At 50.7% G+C, this 16,197-nt stretch overlaps 1 protein-coding gene across 3 annotated transcripts in view; it reads right to left on the bottom strand.

The window, feature by feature from the left end:
- Positions 1 to 1,213: 1,213 nt before the first annotated feature.
- Positions 1,214 to 16,197, bottom strand: part of Ttll11 (tubulin tyrosine ligase like 11) — a 240,725-nt gene continuing 225,741 nt past the window's right edge. The window contains exons 9-10 of one of the 3 annotated variants that reach the window (XM_048813143.1): positions 9,178 to 9,435; positions 1,214 to 1,715 (exon numbers count right to left, since the gene is read on the bottom strand). In XM_048813143.1, the coding sequence (XP_048669100.1) occupies positions 1,591 to 1,715; positions 9,178 to 9,435 (383 nt within the window). In that variant the 3' untranslated portion in view covers positions 1,214 to 1,590. Of the gene's footprint in view, positions 1,716 to 4,090; positions 9,436 to 16,197 lie in introns of those variants that run through there. The other 2 variants (XM_048813145.1, XM_048813144.1) reach the window with 2 other exon arrangements.

Raw genomic sequence — 16,197 nt, 5'->3', positions numbered from 1 at the left:
AACAAAATCAGAGGCCCACTTCCATGGTGTCTGCAATAATGTCCAAGAAATAACGGGAAATGAAAAACCAGAGCAGGTACAGGACCAGGTACGAGAAAGAGGGCTTTTGCCCCTGTGCTTAGACCCCTCTCTTACCACTACTTTTGTCCCCTCCCCTGCTGTTAGGAACCACTTCCTACTGTGTGTGAGCACAGACCAAGAGTTCAAGAGTGGTATTTGGGGACCCTGAATTGAAACCTGCCTCCCTGTAGGCAGCCTCTTTCCTGACTGGGGGTCGGGAGCTTGAACTTTGGGGTAGATGCCCTGGACGTCCTGATGTTTGTGTGCTCATATGTTGGTGGCTTCGGGTGGTTGGAGTGGAGGGACTTTCTGACCTGCAGTAATGTCGAGTGCTTCCTTCCCTCTGTAAACCGGGTGATGGACACAGTTAGCTCTCGGGATGCATGGATTCTGCCTCTGAGGAATCAACCAATAGAGGATCAAAAATATCCCCACAAATAACAGCATCCTTTACCAAACAAGTCGCCCCTTTTTTTCCCTCATTCTTAGTCCCTAAACAGTACAGTGTAACAACCATTTCCATAGCATTTGTCACATTAGTTATTATAAGAGATCTAGAGATTATAAATATATAATACTAGTACTAGGGATGAAATCCATGTGCGCTTTACTACTGAGCCACATCCCCAGAGTTCTTTTTTTTTTTTATTTTGAGACAGGGCCTCACTAAATTGCTGAGATTGGCCTCAAACCTGGATTCTCCTGCCTCAGACTCCCGAGATACTGGGATTACAGGTGTGTACCATTGCGCCCAGCTAGAGATCATTTAAGGTATAAGGAGGATATGTAGAAGCTATTCCCAGCACCGCACTATGTTATATCAAATTGTGGTATCAGTGGGGGGCCTTGGAACCAATCCACGCGGATACCAAGAGAAGAGTGTACTGGCTGAGGGTTGTGCCATGTGTTGGTGTGGGTGGGTACAGCTGCCCCTTGGGACTCGAGGGGGTATCTATGGGTGCGTTTCTGTGTTTCTCTCCAGCTGTGGGTCGTATAAATGTGTGAGCACATGTCCTATTTTAGTCTGGGAAGAGGTGTGGTAGGTGATTCTGGCACCCTCGGGGAATCCTAGAAACAGTCCCTGTGGATACCCAGAATGGCTGTGTGTGTTGGGGCGGGGGTGCTCTGAGCAGCCAAATGATAAACATAGCTCTTTTTCTTGGAGCAGCCATTTTACTTGAAGGTTAAGAGGGAGAGAAACAATTATATTAAAAGAAATATGTGGGACTGGGATTGTAGCTCAGAGGTAGAGTGCTCACCTACCATGCATGAGGCACTGGGTTCGATCCTCAGCACCACATAAAATAAAAAAAAAAAAAATAAAGATATTGTTAAAAAAAAAAGAGAAATATGTATAGTGGCAAAACAATATTATCTTTGTGATCACCCAGTCCCATTTCATTCTTTTCTCTTGGGGTATGGAGGACACATACCCCTGTACCAGCATCTTTGTACAGGCTAGGTGACAGCATTCTGGCCAAGGGTGTGTGGATAGAGGTGGAGTTGGCTGCACTCTGAGCAAGCACCCTGTCATCCTCTGTCTTTTCTTTGCTGAGGCAACTGGAGGCCACGGACATGGAAGAATGCGGGCTGGAAGCAGCAGGAGCCAAGTGGAGGAGAATCATCCTGGAGGGCCACTTGACCTGTGGCAACATCTGCATGAACAAGAAACAAACCTCTGCTGGTTCAGTTTATTTATTATCTCAGTAGAGCTTAACCTACCTAACTAAAATAAGTATATGATATGGAGTAGAGTGCATTATTCACAGGACTTTTAAAGTTAAAGCCAGAGGCTTCAGATACGTGGGGGCTTCCGCTGGCCTCTTTGGGCCATGCCTGTACTTCTGCCCATCAGTCTGGGCCCTGTTTTATGCCAGCACAACCAGTGTCTCTTGATCAGAGTTAAGCAAGAGGTAAGCTCAGCGCTGGTCTCCAAGTTCTCCCAAATCATCCCACTGGAGTGAGAAAAGCCAGTTGCAATGGACTAAATGTTTGCCTCTCCTCCCCATTAATTTGATGAACTCCTCACCCCCAGAGATGGGATTAGGAGGTGGGGCCTCTGTGATTAGGTCAGGGGGTGGAGATTCATGCCCTTATAATAGGGACCCCAGAGAGCTCTCTTGCTCTCTTTCTGCCAGAGAAGGATACAGCGAGAAGATGCCAGTCTGCAGCCTAGAAGAGGGCCCTCGTGGGAACCTGAGCATGCTGGCATACTGATCTTGGACTTCCATCTTCCCAAACTGGAAGAAATAAATTTCTGTTATTTATAAGCCACCCAATTTATGGCACTTTGTTATGGCAGCCTAAATGGATTGATGCCCATACAATCTGGGGGGCCAGCTCCTCTCTTGAGCTCTGGAGTGGACTGGCCCAGAGTCTTGCACCATGGCCAGCATGATACACCCAACATTAGGAGCCACAGTGGCTCAGGCAGTGCCCAGGATCGTGGCTGGGCTCAGGTGGTTGGGAGAAGTGCTTGGTGGTCATGACCTTGGAGAATTAAATTTTCCTAGGCTCCCAGCTTTGTAAAAAAAAAAAAACAAAAAAAAAAACTGTCATTTATCTCACAGGTAAAAAGCTGGAAAGATGAAGATAGCATTTGAGACTTCTGCCTTAAGTGCAATCCAAACAGACAAACCAGGTAAGAGCGGAATCCTGCTGTGAAGCCCCAGAGCCTGAGCCCTCTGGGCTCCCTCTGTAGTGAGTGTTTGATGGAGCGTTGGCTGAGGGCTGGTGCTGACTTTGGCTGCTTCCTCTGATCAGAGTGAAACAGAATCCTTCACTGAAGAGCCTTCACTCCTGTCCCTTCCTTGCTGGGCACAGGGACAAGGGCCTTGGGCCCTCTGGGCTTCCCTTGCCTCATTTGTCACATGGAGAGGCTTCACAGCAGTCCTGTCTTACCCTGAAGCCCTTCACGCCTGGAGGGGGAGCTGGAGCTGCTTGGGTTCACGGCAGAGGTGGGGCCGGACCCTGAGGGCCACCACCTAATGCCCAGGGCTCCTGTGGGCGGCAGCAGGGTGCAAGGGCCCTTCTGGACTCAACCATCTCCACTCAATCCCCAAAGACACACCTGTCCTGGAGGCAGAGGGCTGAGGCAGGGTGGACTCGCAGGCTGCTGTGGCTGCCTCCTCCCCGCCTGGCTCTGGGACTCCTGGCAGGCAAATGTAGGCTTCTGCAGCAGACAGCGGGATGACAGCTCTACCACACTGCAGAGCCACGATCTTGACACAGGAACCCAGGACTGAACGGCTGGCACACAGAGGAGAGGCACGAGGCCCGGATAGGATCTGAATACTTCATAAAATGACAACCACGAGGAACCCAAGGAGGTGCCTGCCTAGGTGGCTTCCCACCACGCAGGACTGTGTGAAACGTGCATGTCTCTGATGCCACAGCGGGGTGGAGCTTTCCAGGGAGCTGGGGTCTCACTTTATTTTTAACTCCAGGCCATCTGCTTTCCACTTACCACCGGGTGGTCCAGAGTCTGGGAAATATTCAGAGTGAACATATGTCGCTCCCAGAGGGCTGAGGGGGAGGAGGCGTTGGGAGGGGGTGAAGCCTCGCTCCTGGGGACAGAGCCCAGGTGCACCAGCAGTACTGGCAGGGGCCTCGGTGGTGCAGTCCTAGCGGGACTAAAACTTACAGAGCACACCTACTTAGCCCAAGTCCACACAGTGACTGCCACACACACGGAGCCACAAGGGTCGTCCTTTCTCCCAGGGACAGGTGTCCCTGCCACAGTCTCTGACATGTGGCCTCACTCTAGGGACAGGCCCTTCCCCAGCAGATCAAAGGTTGCAAGATTTCCCAAACTCCTTCCTCTCGCTCCCCCAGGTCTCCTCCTTGAGGCAACAGTTAGCTTCCCGGGCAAACATTGACTGTGAGGAGACAAAAAATTAAAAGGTGCCCTTTTCTCACCAATTGACCCAAAATGAACAAGCACTGTCCACCCCGGTGGATTTGCTGTCAGAGATTATCATGCAGAAGAAACTGTCAATACTCCGCAGCCGTTCATACAATGAGCCTGTGGTTAGCAACACTCAGCTTCGTTTTATTATTGCATTTTACGAAGTTACCAAGACAACTGAGGCCAAGTAACAGAACCTTGACTTCATGCGCCATGAAAATTTAATAAAGGATTTTTAAAGGCTTTTAAGAGGCAGGAGCAGCAGCTTCTTGGAGGCAGAGCTGGGCTCTGGGGAGGAGGGCTTGAGCCCATGGGGTCTGGCCAGACCCGCAGGAGCCTCCTCCGAGCAGGGGCTGACGGGGCAGCAGCAGTGTTCCCCACATGCCTGGGCTTCAGCATATGCAGACCAGGCCTTTTCTCAACAGACGTTTAGCAGACACTTTCCAGGTGCCAAGTCCCCCACCAGGTTGTTGGCATCCGTCATGACGTGACCTCCGCTGCACAGGCAAGGGACAGGGGTCAGGGCGGGGAAGTCACTGGTCCATGATTCAGGGGTGGAGAGGGTAACAGAGCAAAATCCAGGCTCAGGTCTGGCTCCAGAGCCTTCCATCCTTCTAGAACAGTTCGCGGCCTCCTCTGGGATTCTTCCTTCTGATGCAAGATGTTCTAAAGGGAAAATATCCCTGAAGTCTGGGTGGGTCCTGGGGGAGCCAGAGTGAGGAGCCATGTCCAGGGGCCAGGACGAGAAACCTGGTTGGAATCTCAGCAAACACTTCCCTTCATGTGGGAGGAAGTGCCTCCCAGGAGCCCCTCGCTGAGCGGCCCCGGGCTGCACAGAGCCCTTCTTCCTGAGTTCTTTAAATCAGACTCAGGAGCAGATTGCCAGAAATGAGGGTAACACGGGTGATTTTACCATTTTATACCCAAACTCATGGTGTGTGTGTGTGTGTGTGTGTGTGTGTGTGTGGAGAGAGAGAGAGAGAGAGAGAGAGAGAGAGAGAGAGAGGCTGTATGGTTTTTCTAGTTACTTAAGACGGTTGGTTACAAGAGACCAAGGCAATTGAACATGGTGACTGTTCTGTGGAGTTCCTTTGTCTCTGCAAAAATGGGCTTATTTTGTAAGGAAAAAATTTATATGCCATGTGGGAGAATTTCTCTTGCATTCATCAAACCAAATAGGAGACTGACAGAAAATATCAGTCTCAGCGAGGTGGATTTTAGGTTAAAACGCACTGTGGTGAATCCTCCTCACTGAGCCGGGACAGCTCTCTCGGACCCTGGGAGTGCCAGCTCCCTGATGGGAGAGTTCATCGCTTCTGAACTCGGAGAAAAGGTGCTTGAACACTGAAGGTCTCAATTACAGGGACGAGGAGGTTTAGGACATTAGTCAAGAAATGTAAGAAAAAAAAAATTAAGCTATTTTGGAGTTAACACTGTGCCAATCACAAAGAAAATCCCAGACGTCAGAGGAACAGCAGGGACCGTGCTTCAGGCTGTGACTATCTTTAAATATGTGAGGATGCAGGGAGGGGGAGGAGGGAAGGGAGAGGAGCTGACCACTTTGGCTTCATTTGTCTTCGGACATCTTTCAGGGAAGCTTTTACCTTCCTCCCGCTCTACTTTGTAGGAAACCAGAAGCCAGTCTGAAGGTGACATTGCATTTTAGTAGCACTTTGGTTTACAAAACTCTCTCGCATTTATTATGCTTTCCATTATCTCACCTAATGTTCCCAAGATTAAGTGAGAGAGGATATTGTGTCCCTGTTTGGTGGCTGAAGGCCTGGAGCTCTTCCTGTCTGGTCTGTGTGGCCCGCAGAGCCTTCCTGAAGGGCGCGGAAGGTCAAGAGCAGGTCAGAGAGCCCCTTGCCCTCACAACGCCTGCGTATTTGCTGGGCAAACATCAGGTCCTCCGAAACGTGGCTTTCCACATCTGCTGAATGGGGCCAAGATCCGCGATGGGGTGGAGGAAAGAACGTGGCTCTGGGGCCAGGGTCCTTGGAATGATTCCTGGCTCTGTCCTTCACTAGCCTGGAGACCTTGGACAAGCCATGTGACCTCCTGAGTGATGATAACCCTTACCCTTCTCTGGGTCATTGGATCAAATGAGAAGATGGATATGAAAGGACTTTGTGAACTGAGAGGCCCTGAACATACGTTGTTTAATTCACTCAGGAAAGGGAGTTGGTTCCAGAAAGGCCCAGGACACCGTTACAAATGTCTAGTCCTCCCTGGCCCTGTCCGGTCCCACTCCCATACTATCTGTACTCCCAGCAGGATGACCTTCTCTGAACTAAACACCCCGCAGAAAAACATGTTGGTGTCGGGGGAGAGAAGGGCTGGCTGCTGGACTGAGGAGCCATGGTGAGCACCATCCTCCATCTCCAGGGATGAAAGGCGGGGAGACAGGGCCAAGATCTGAGCCGGGGCACACAGAGAGATTCCCAGGGCCAGAAAAGTCAACTAGGGTGGGGTGGGAGCTTATGGCATGGCTACCATGCTCGGGGAGAAGACCAGGCAGCTGGGAATGTTGAGGTGTTCAGCAAACTGGCTTGGCAAGGTGCAGAAAACCAAGATCCTGGAGGGCATCTGCAGGCCATGGAGAGAAGGAACCGGCAAGGAGCCTCCTCCCTTGGGCTGCTCGGTATCCTGTAATTTCAACAAGCACCTCCAGGGGCCTCTCTCTGTGCCCCCGGGGTGGGCGTGGTAACAGAGGGACTTCCTAGGGTCTCAGATGGATATGGGAGCTGTTCTTTCTGCATGGGGGACTGCTGTGGGGTATTAGAGCTGGACCTTGAAGGGAGCCATTATTTACCATTGTCCAGAGGGCCAAGGGAGCAGGAGCAGCAGGGTGGGGACAAGGGCAGGTCCCTGCTGGCACCTTCCCATGGGTGGGAAATGGTACATTCTCTTCCTGTCTGACAATGACAGATACAAAGAGCCCTGGGAGAGCCTGGCCAGGAGGGTTGGCGTCCAGGCGTGAATAGGAAGGGAGGGCCTCCCTGGGGACAGCTTGGTCATCTGTGGCTCTCCAGTGCCCTTAGCCTATAGAGGTGGAGGGTGGTGGGAAGGGCTGAGCAGTGAATGGACACCAATGAAGTCCAGGCAAGAGGTGAGGGTTGAGCTAGGAGAGTAGACAGAGTTCATGAGGAGGAATAAGAGGAACCAAAGAGGGTTGTTCGGGGCCTGCGGCTCTGCTCTCCCGAAGGCCCTGCTCTGCCCACAGGGCCCAGCACTTGCTAACGACTGCCCTGAACCCGTGCATCTTGCAGCCCCCACTACAGGCTTCCTTCCAGCCAGGCCAGTGGGGACAAGACTCCTTTCCTGAATACAGGAAATGGAGCCTACTTCCCTGGGGACTGGAAGGACAGGCACAGGCAAGGTCACCACACAAGACATGAGGAAGCTGGGCAGGGACACCAAAGGGGCAAGACTGGCACCTGTGGAAGGCATGGACTGGGCCAATCCGTCTGTTCTCTGGAAGTCGTTGTCCTCCCTGGACACTCCACGGACTTAGACTTGGATGTACCTGTCCTAAAGGAGTCCAGGCTGAGACCATCTTCTTACACCTGCTTTCCACACCCCCTGGAAGCCTGGCCCTTCAGGAGCTCAGCTGATGGACAGCAGTAGGAGGGGGCCGAAGGGCAGGCAGGGCGGGGGGGAGAAGAGCTGGGGAGGATCCCCAGGGCCCTTCTAAGAATGGGCTGCAGCCCCGTGCAGGGGACCCTGAGCTCTGCACTCAGGGGTCTCTGGGCCTGCCCAGCCTCGCTGGCTCTCATGATGGCAACCTCATTTCCCTAAGAGTCACAGACAAGATTCCACGTCCTCCAGAACACGGGGCTTCCCCAGGGTCCTGTCCACAGAAGAGGGGACTCCTCCCAGCACTAGGGGCTCCAGAACTGACAGTGACCTGCTTGCATATGATGGGCAGGTGGGGGTGCAGAGGACATCTCTCACCATGAGTGCTGACATTTTTATGCCATCCCAAACCAGGTGGCTGAAATTCAGCCTCATTGTTTCCTACCCCAACCCCAATCCAGTGTACTTGGTTGGTTTTAGGCTGGAAGATTGCTCTCCATTTTGGCAAGCTAGCACTTTCTGAAGACCCACCTGGGGACGTGTCAAGCTAGAACTCTGTTTAAAAGACTCTTTGCAGTCACCAGCTGATGACAAGGGTGCCCTGACACATCTATCTACTCTACTGGGGCCTTTCACTTTCCATTTGTCCTGTCCAAAGGGTACAGAAGAGCAGGCACGGGGGGGGGGGGAGGGTCTTGAAAAATCTGTTCCTCACAGTGTACCTCCCTCCACATACATCCTGCTTCTCCTGGTTCTTACCTGGATCTCTTGTCTTTTCTCTGAAGCTCACTACCCTTCCTGATAACTATCAGCACAGTGTTGGGTACATGGGGCCCTTGTCCTTGGGACCAGAGCTTCACCCTTGCAGGGGTCCACTGAGGCCACAGGACCATCTGGACAGGGAGGCTAAAGATGGAATTCCTGCTTTGGGGTCAAGGCCAAATAAACTCAAACAAAAGGGCCTGTGAGTCTCCTGCTGGCTCATAGGCTCTGGGAGCCTAACTTAGTTACATCGTAATTATTTCTTAATTAGTAACAAAGCAAACATTGCAGCAACAGGCAAGCTAATGAAATAAATGAGGCTAATCTGTTAACTACACCCGTGTAGCGCATGATTGGGGCGGGAGGTTCGTGTCGGCCTACTTGGTATCTCCGCTTCATTTTTGGAGAATGGGTGGTAGGAAATGAACGTGATGCTCTCAGACTTTAACCGGTGGCTCCCGGAGGCTGCCGCACACTCTAGGTCTCAGCTTCCTCTCTGCGGCTCTCCGTGTCAGGAGTGGCTGTGCCCTCCCGCCCCAAGCACGGCAGATTTGCCCTGGTTGGTGCTTCCTGTGAGCCCAGAATAGAAGGTGCCATCTGTCACATTTCAGATGTCATATGTCCACTGATGGCTCCAAAACAGGGTGGGTCTCCAAGAGGCGTGGGGAGAAAGGCGGGCAAGAGTCAGCCTCCAAAAGCAGGAGTGCAGCAGAACAGGGGACCGAACCGGAACCTCCGATGGGATCCTCCACGGCCTGTGTCCCCCACAGGCAGGAGCCCGGGGGCTCCCTTCAGCCCTGAAGGGCACTCGCTTCTCCTGGGCAGACAAGAGGGCCTTCAGGACAGAGTGTGTCTGGGATAGGAGCACTTACTAGCACCGTTGGTGCGGAGTGGGGGGTTGCCCACCACAGGCTGGGCTGCAGGGCAGGCGCCCTGGGGCGAGCTGCCTTGGGAGAGACGGCTCCCCGCAGAGCCACCCCGGCTGCACAGCAGGCGCTTCTCGTCCAGCAGGGACAGGTGGTATTCGCACAGGTCGATCAGCGAGGCCACCTGTTCGTGGAGCGGCAGCATCTTGAACTTCCTCTGGGCCAGAAAAAAGAAAGCTTCTACAAACGCCTGCAGACACATCCCTGTGGACAGAGAGACCAGGGTCAGGGTGCTCCGAAGACGCCCTAGGAAAGCTCGACCCCCCCCGCCCCCCGTACACCTGCTAGTGAGAGAGAGCCTGTCTCCCCACCAAGCTGCATTCTGGAAACTTCCACAGGCTCCAAACACAGTCCCTACCGGGCCCAGGCACTGGCCGGAGTTCTTTAGCCATTTATAGATCCCCCCCTTAACCAGCCCTATGCAGCAGTTTGAATACAGTCACAAAAACCGAGTCTCAGAGGAGAGGGGAGGCCTCGGTAGAAAGTAGTAGGGTTTGAATTTAAACCTAGCCCAAGGCCTTGTCCCTCCCTTACTTTTCTAATTAAGGGGGAAAGTTATTAAGTTAAACCCAGGGCTGGGGATGTGGCTCAAGCGGTAGCGCGCTCGCCTGGCATGCGTGCGGCCCGGGTTCGATCCTCAGCACCGCATACAAACAAACTTGTTGTGTCCGCCAAAAACTAAAAAATAAATATTAAAATTCTCTCTTAAAAAAAATAAGATAAACCCAATCCGACAGCAAAATTCTGTATGTTCAAAGGGGCACTGGTTAGACAGTCACGGGCATTTGTCCAAATGCACCCAGTCGTGCCTTAAAGTTTACACATTGTGCTAGATGTAAAATTTACCTCAAAAAGTAAAGTTCAACCACCCCTTCTGTCTGGTCAAAATTATATTCCGGAACGTACGATGTGTGATCTCCACTGTATTCCTGAAATCTTCTTCCCCTGCTTTGCCTCATAAACGTCTACCCATCTTTGGATCTGAGCTCAAAATCCCCTGTTCAGTGAAACCTTCCTTATGTCCAGATGAGCTGTGCCCCCAGGAAGGGCTTTTTGCACCTTTATTTGCAGCATGGCTGCAGCTCGCTTGGAGGGGGGTGTGATTCTTTGATTCTCTCCGTCTGCTCTGTAGAACTGTGAGCTGCATTCATCATTATCCCCAGTACCAGGTACCCTGAAGGTGCTCAATACAGACATGCCGGGTACATGAGTAATGGGTGAATGATGACTGAATGGGTGAGTTGAAGGTAGGCACTTTCAGACATTGCCACCGATCCTCATGAGTCCAATATCTTTACACCCACTTGACAGATGAGGAAACTGACAGATTAGATAACTTCTTAAGGTTATCCACTCAGAGAATCCTCTGCAAACTCAAAATTTTTAATTTTTATTTTTTAGGCACTGGGGATTGAACATAGGGGTGCTTGATCACTGAGCCACATCCCCGCCCCTTTTTTTTTTTTTTTTTTTTTTTTTTTTGAGACAGGGTCTTGCTAAATTGCTTAGGGCCTTGCAAAGTTGCCCAGGCTGGCCTTGAACATGTGATCCTCCTGTCTCAGTCTCCAGAGTTGCTGGGATTACAGATGTGTGCCACTGCACTCTTCTTGGAAAGTCAAAAGTGTTAAACTTAGTTGGGCAGCATGAAAGGCTTTTAGTCTTTCCTACATCCTAGCGAAAATGAACCCTGGGGTCTAGATCTATGGGGTTCCCTGGGCTCCCTGGGAAGGGGACACTCAGGCCAGACTGAAGGCCAACATATTACTTATATGAGACTGGCTCAGACTCCCCTAATCTCTCCCTTCCCACTAGAGAGCACGTTATGCACCTGCCTGCCACCACAGGGCACAGCCTAGTCCAGAATCTGTGGATACTGAATATATATGACCCCTGGGATTCAAGAATGCTTTTTGCTTTGAGAGTGAGCTGAGCAAACAGGTTAGTTTTTGTTTCTTTCCAAACCTCTTTTTTGGCTCTGCTTCTTTTGATTCAAAAGTGCTGCAAGTCCCTGCACTGCTTGACCCTGATAGGAAGAGTTGATAATGAGCATGTGACCCTGGTGGAAAAACACTTTTGATGACAGAAGAGGAAGGAGATGATTCCTAATTACCAACTCTGGGCTAGGCTCTCCTGGGATGTGCACATATGTGTTGCGTGCATGCATATGTGGTGCACCCATACATGTGTGCACACGTGTGTATTTGAGCATGTGTGCATGCACACACAGTTGGGTAAAGGGTCAGATACACGGAGTAGAAGATTTAAAGCCAAAAAAATTCAGTCCCCATCCCGCATTTCCCACTGTGTGATCTGAAGAGTGTGGACCGCTGAGGTGCCAAGTTCATGAACTGCTTGGTCCCTGGTCCCTGACAAGATAAGGAGCTCGATGCAGAATGTAAATCACCCTCCTCATCAATCACATTGCTTAGTGCAGCTGACAGTGTTTTGTAGCAAGTCTTTCTGGATTAAGGAAGCAGCATGCTGTTTACACTCTGGCTAAAACTCGAGTTCAGGACTGTGACAAACAGTTCATGGATTGCAACTTTGAGTAGCTCTGATCTACAATAGTCTTAGCAGCTTTTTGTGGGCATCCCAGTCACCACAATCTTGTTAAAATGTGGATTCTGGGGTGGGGCCAAAGACACTGCATGCTGTTGGCTTTGTATGGCTCAGGAGCTGCTGGTCTCTGGGCCACACCGATTAGCAAAAGGGTCAAGGATTTGCTGCTTCTTTTCACTTAATAAATGTTATGTTTGTTCCTTTCATTGAAGGCAGAGTGTGATTAAAGCTATAATGCTCAGCAAGAAATACAGTGAGGACTTATGTGGGGGAAAAAGCATAATTTGGTTATCTGGAAGGAGGAGATGGGTGGGAGGGAGGGAAATGGGATTGANTCCCTGCTGGCAACTTCCCATGGGTGGGAGGGAGGGAAATGGGATTGAAAGTATGACACCATTGTCTTTTGCTTTCTTCATTTTCTGAGTTTCTTCAGTAAACATGCATGCAATTGTGAAAATACTTTCAGGGGGTGGTGGGAAGTGGGTATAGGGACAGCCACCTTTAGTCATGAACCCTTTGTGGCTGCCTGAACTTGAAGGCAGGTGCATGTAACACTTTGAAAAAAAATTGCAATGCAAATTTCTGTGAATATATTCAACTTTGATAAGATGTTTTAAATAACACTCCCCACATGTCCCCCTTATGCTTGGAGGATATGTTTCAACACACATCCACATAGCACCACGTCCCCCTGCCCTTCCCTGTTTATGCCCTGGTGCCCCCTTGTTATCACTATGCTTGTGCTCTGGGGCCAGTATTAAGTAAACAAGAGTCACTCAGGCACAAGCACTGCAATACTGTGACACTTGGCCTGATAACTGAGATGACTGCCTGGTGACTAATGGGAAGGTAGCACGGCGGCATGGATACACTGGACAAAGAGAGGACTCCTGCCCGGGTGAGATGGAGTAGGGCAGCCTAGGGTTTTATCATTCTCCTCAGGTGCGCAATTTACAACTTTATGAACTGTTTACTTCTGGAATTTTCCATTTGCTATTTTCCGACTGACATTGACAGTGAGCAACTGAAACCAGAAAGTAAAGCTTTGGATAAGGCAGTTGGGTGCGGTGAGGGGACCACAGCAAAGGGAAGAAAGAGGCAGCCAAGGGTGATAAACATGAATGATTCTTACATGAGCCAGATGTACCCTGAGCCTCACTACAACTCCTAATGTGCAGATGAGGAAACTGAGGCCCAGAGTGATGAATAACTTGCCCTCAGGCCTCACGTCGGTAAGTGGTAGGACAGGTATTCCAACCCAGGCCTTGTGCATTGCTGACTCTCTGCCTTATTGACCTTCCCAAGCATCCTTACCAAGAATGGGGGAAGAACGCAGTTAGAGAGGACAGACAGGCCGAGATGGACATAGCCCAAGCAAAGACTGAGAAGGTCTGGGGTTGGGGGTCAGGGGAGGTTTGTGGGGAAGAGACATCAAGTTGGGCCTTGAAGAGTGGGGAGGAACTGGATGGGCAGAGGCGTGCTGGGCGAAGGACAGGGACATGGCAAGACACTGTAGCAGCATGTTAGCAACTGGGGGCACCTGCAGCAGGGCAGGGAGGGGCCGGCTGGAGCAGACTCCTGGAGGCTGCAGCCACTCAGGGGCTGGGGTTAGTGCCAGAGGAAGTGAGCTGGGCCAGCCTCTGGAGTCCCACACCTCCAACAGCCCCATCACATTTTCTTGTCCGGTGATCTTGAACTACATCTTCTACACTGATAGAAACCTGTGAGGGGTGTTTTTTATTTTTTCTCAAATGAAATCTTATGAAGAGCGCAGCCCAATATGCCAGCTAGGTGAAGGGACCCCTCTCTGTTTAAGTCAGGCAGTGGTGGCTCAGAGCCTTCCCACAGGCCACTTGTTCCTCAGGACCTTTGAACCTGGTCAACCAGCCAGGCCACCGTCATTATCTTGGAATCTGTGCCAGGCATCTTTGTCTTATCAAAGGGCTGGTGACACATGAGATTCCAAGTCACAGTAGCAGACAAAAAACAAGACCAGGCTCCAGGTCTGCTGATGAGCTCACAGCACCCTTTACCTGCACGACACCCCATCCCCCACATAGAAGCTGAAAGAAATCAGCCCACACATTTCTGGGGCCAGGGTCTGGGGAAGAGAGGCCGTCTCCACTGCCCCGCAGCCCTGTGTCCTTTGCCCAGCCCTGTGGAGTGTGTCCCAGCAGGTGCCGAGGGCCACGAGGGCTGGGAAGAGGGTCCCACACAAACTGTACACGCTGAGCATAGGGGCCCCCTCCAAGAGGCTGCACCTCTGAGACTGGCTTTGATCCCCATTTCATCAGCGGCCCAGGAAAACAGTGGCCTGACCCAAGCCAGCATTCAGCGAGCTTCAGAGATCTGAGCCTTTCCAGGGCTCCGAGGAGGTGGGAGGGAGGAGGAGGAGAACCGAGGGGAGCCAGCACACACAGAATAACCTAATTTGGATTCAGGATCCGGTTGCTGGGATTTCCACCAACGAAGCGAGTCAGGATGGGGCAAGAGGGCAATTCTCACCTGACTGGGGGTTCCAGTCTTTTCTAGAGCCTTCCCAGATAGTGAATACGTTCTATCAGGAGGATCCAGGTCTTTCTCCTGCCTTCTCACTACTTATTACAGAACACAGTGGGGATATTAGTGGGGTATGAGGAGAAGCTCAGTCGCTGGCCTCCCTCTAGAACACAGGTGTGCTAGTCAACTGCCCTTCTACCACTTTCTGTCCACTGGAGGATGCGCTTTCACCCAGTTGTGGTAACAACACACACACAGCATTTTATCTGGCTTACAACAGTTCACATTTTTGTGGGTTTCTGTGCAGGCTTCATAGCCATTACTGTAACGATTGCATAATATTCCATCAGAGCTGGGTGTGTGTCAACTGGCTGTGATCCCAGCCTCTTGGGAGGCTGAGGCAGAAAACTGCTGGAGGTCGGCAGTCTGAGACCAGCCTGGGCAACGTGGCAAGACCTCATTTCAAACAAACAAATGTGCTATCAAATTTTTTGCCAGGCACATAATTTCTTCACCTCTCCCTGTAGGAACTGAGGCTGTTCCTATTTGTTCTCTCTTATTGAGAATATTATAATGAACAGTTGGTATGTCATTGTTTTTATTTCCAATTCATTTATTTCCTAACAATAAAACCCCAGGAATCTGGATTGTTGTTTTTCTTTAATAAAGATGTGCTTGGTAATTAATTTCATGTTAAAAATTCTTAAAACCTATGGAGCACCATGACGGACAAAACACATGGACAGGTAAGTGGGAGCAAGAACATCCCGTCCCACCGAAGCCGGGGGGGGGGGGGCAACTGCTCACTCACTGAACCAACAACAGTGTAAAAGAATAGGAACCGCGAGGCAGCAATTGCTCTGGACTTTTAAAAAGCAATTTGGCAAAAGCTTAAGAGCCAATTGAGAGTTTCTATCAATTAACCCAGTGATCATAATCCTAGGAATTTTCCCTGACAAAATCTCCCTTCCAGAGGAACGCCGCCTGCACAGTGGCATTCACTGCCAACTTATTTACAGTACAGTGGGGCAGGGAGTCACACTAGACTTCTAGGGCATTAAAAAACAAATTCCTTCTTTCTATTTTTCTGCGTTTTCCAAATAAGATAATGCATGCTCATTTGGTGGAGAGCGGGGGAGGTGCTGGGGATTGAACTCAGGGGAACTTGACCCCGGAGCCACATCCCCAGCCCTGTTTTGTATTTTATTTAGAGACAGGGTCTCACTGAGTTGCTCAGCAGCCTCACATTTGCTGAGGCTGGCATTGAACTCACAATCCTCCTGTCTCAGCCTCCTGAGCCATTGGGATTACAGGTATGCGCCTGGTTTGCATGTTCATTTTTGAGAGTAGTTAGAAAAATACTTATCATTTTTAAGCTGGATGCCATGGTGCATGCTTGTAATCCCAGCAGCTCAGGAGGATGAAGCAGGTGGGTCACAAGTTCAAAGCTAGCCTCAGCAACTTAGTGAGGTCTTAAGCAAATTAGCCAGACCCTGTCTCTAAATGAAAAATATAAAAAGGGCTGGGGGATGTGGCTCAGTGGTTAAGTGGCCCTGGGTTCAATCCCTGGTACACACATATGAATATATTATTTTTAAGACACCTCCAACCCAGCTTCTGAAGTCACTGGTTGTGGGAAGCTCACCTCTGTCCACCCCAGGTAGAGTTAATAGCCCCTCTTTGGTGCTTCCTCTGGATTCTTGTCATCTATTGGGATGAACCCTGAGTATGTGACTGTCTCCCTAGTAAGACTGTGTGCCCCTGGAGGCAGGGACTGTGTCTCAATCATTGCTGTATTCCCAGAATGCAGCACAGCCAGACACATGACAGGTACCAATAAATATCCATTGAACTCACTCGAGCAGATATGAACCTTTGACGCAGGCCTTATTATTTCCATTTTACAGC

The sequence above is a fragment of the Marmota marmota genome, unplaced genomic scaffold (genome assembly GCF_001458135.2).
Source record: "Marmota marmota marmota unplaced genomic scaffold, marMar, whole genome shotgun sequence".
Classification (NCBI taxonomy): Eukaryota; Metazoa; Chordata; class Mammalia; order Rodentia; family Sciuridae; genus Marmota; species Marmota marmota.
The sequence above is the reverse complement of the archived record's forward strand: the minus strand, read 5'-3'. Positions and strand labels throughout refer to the sequence as shown.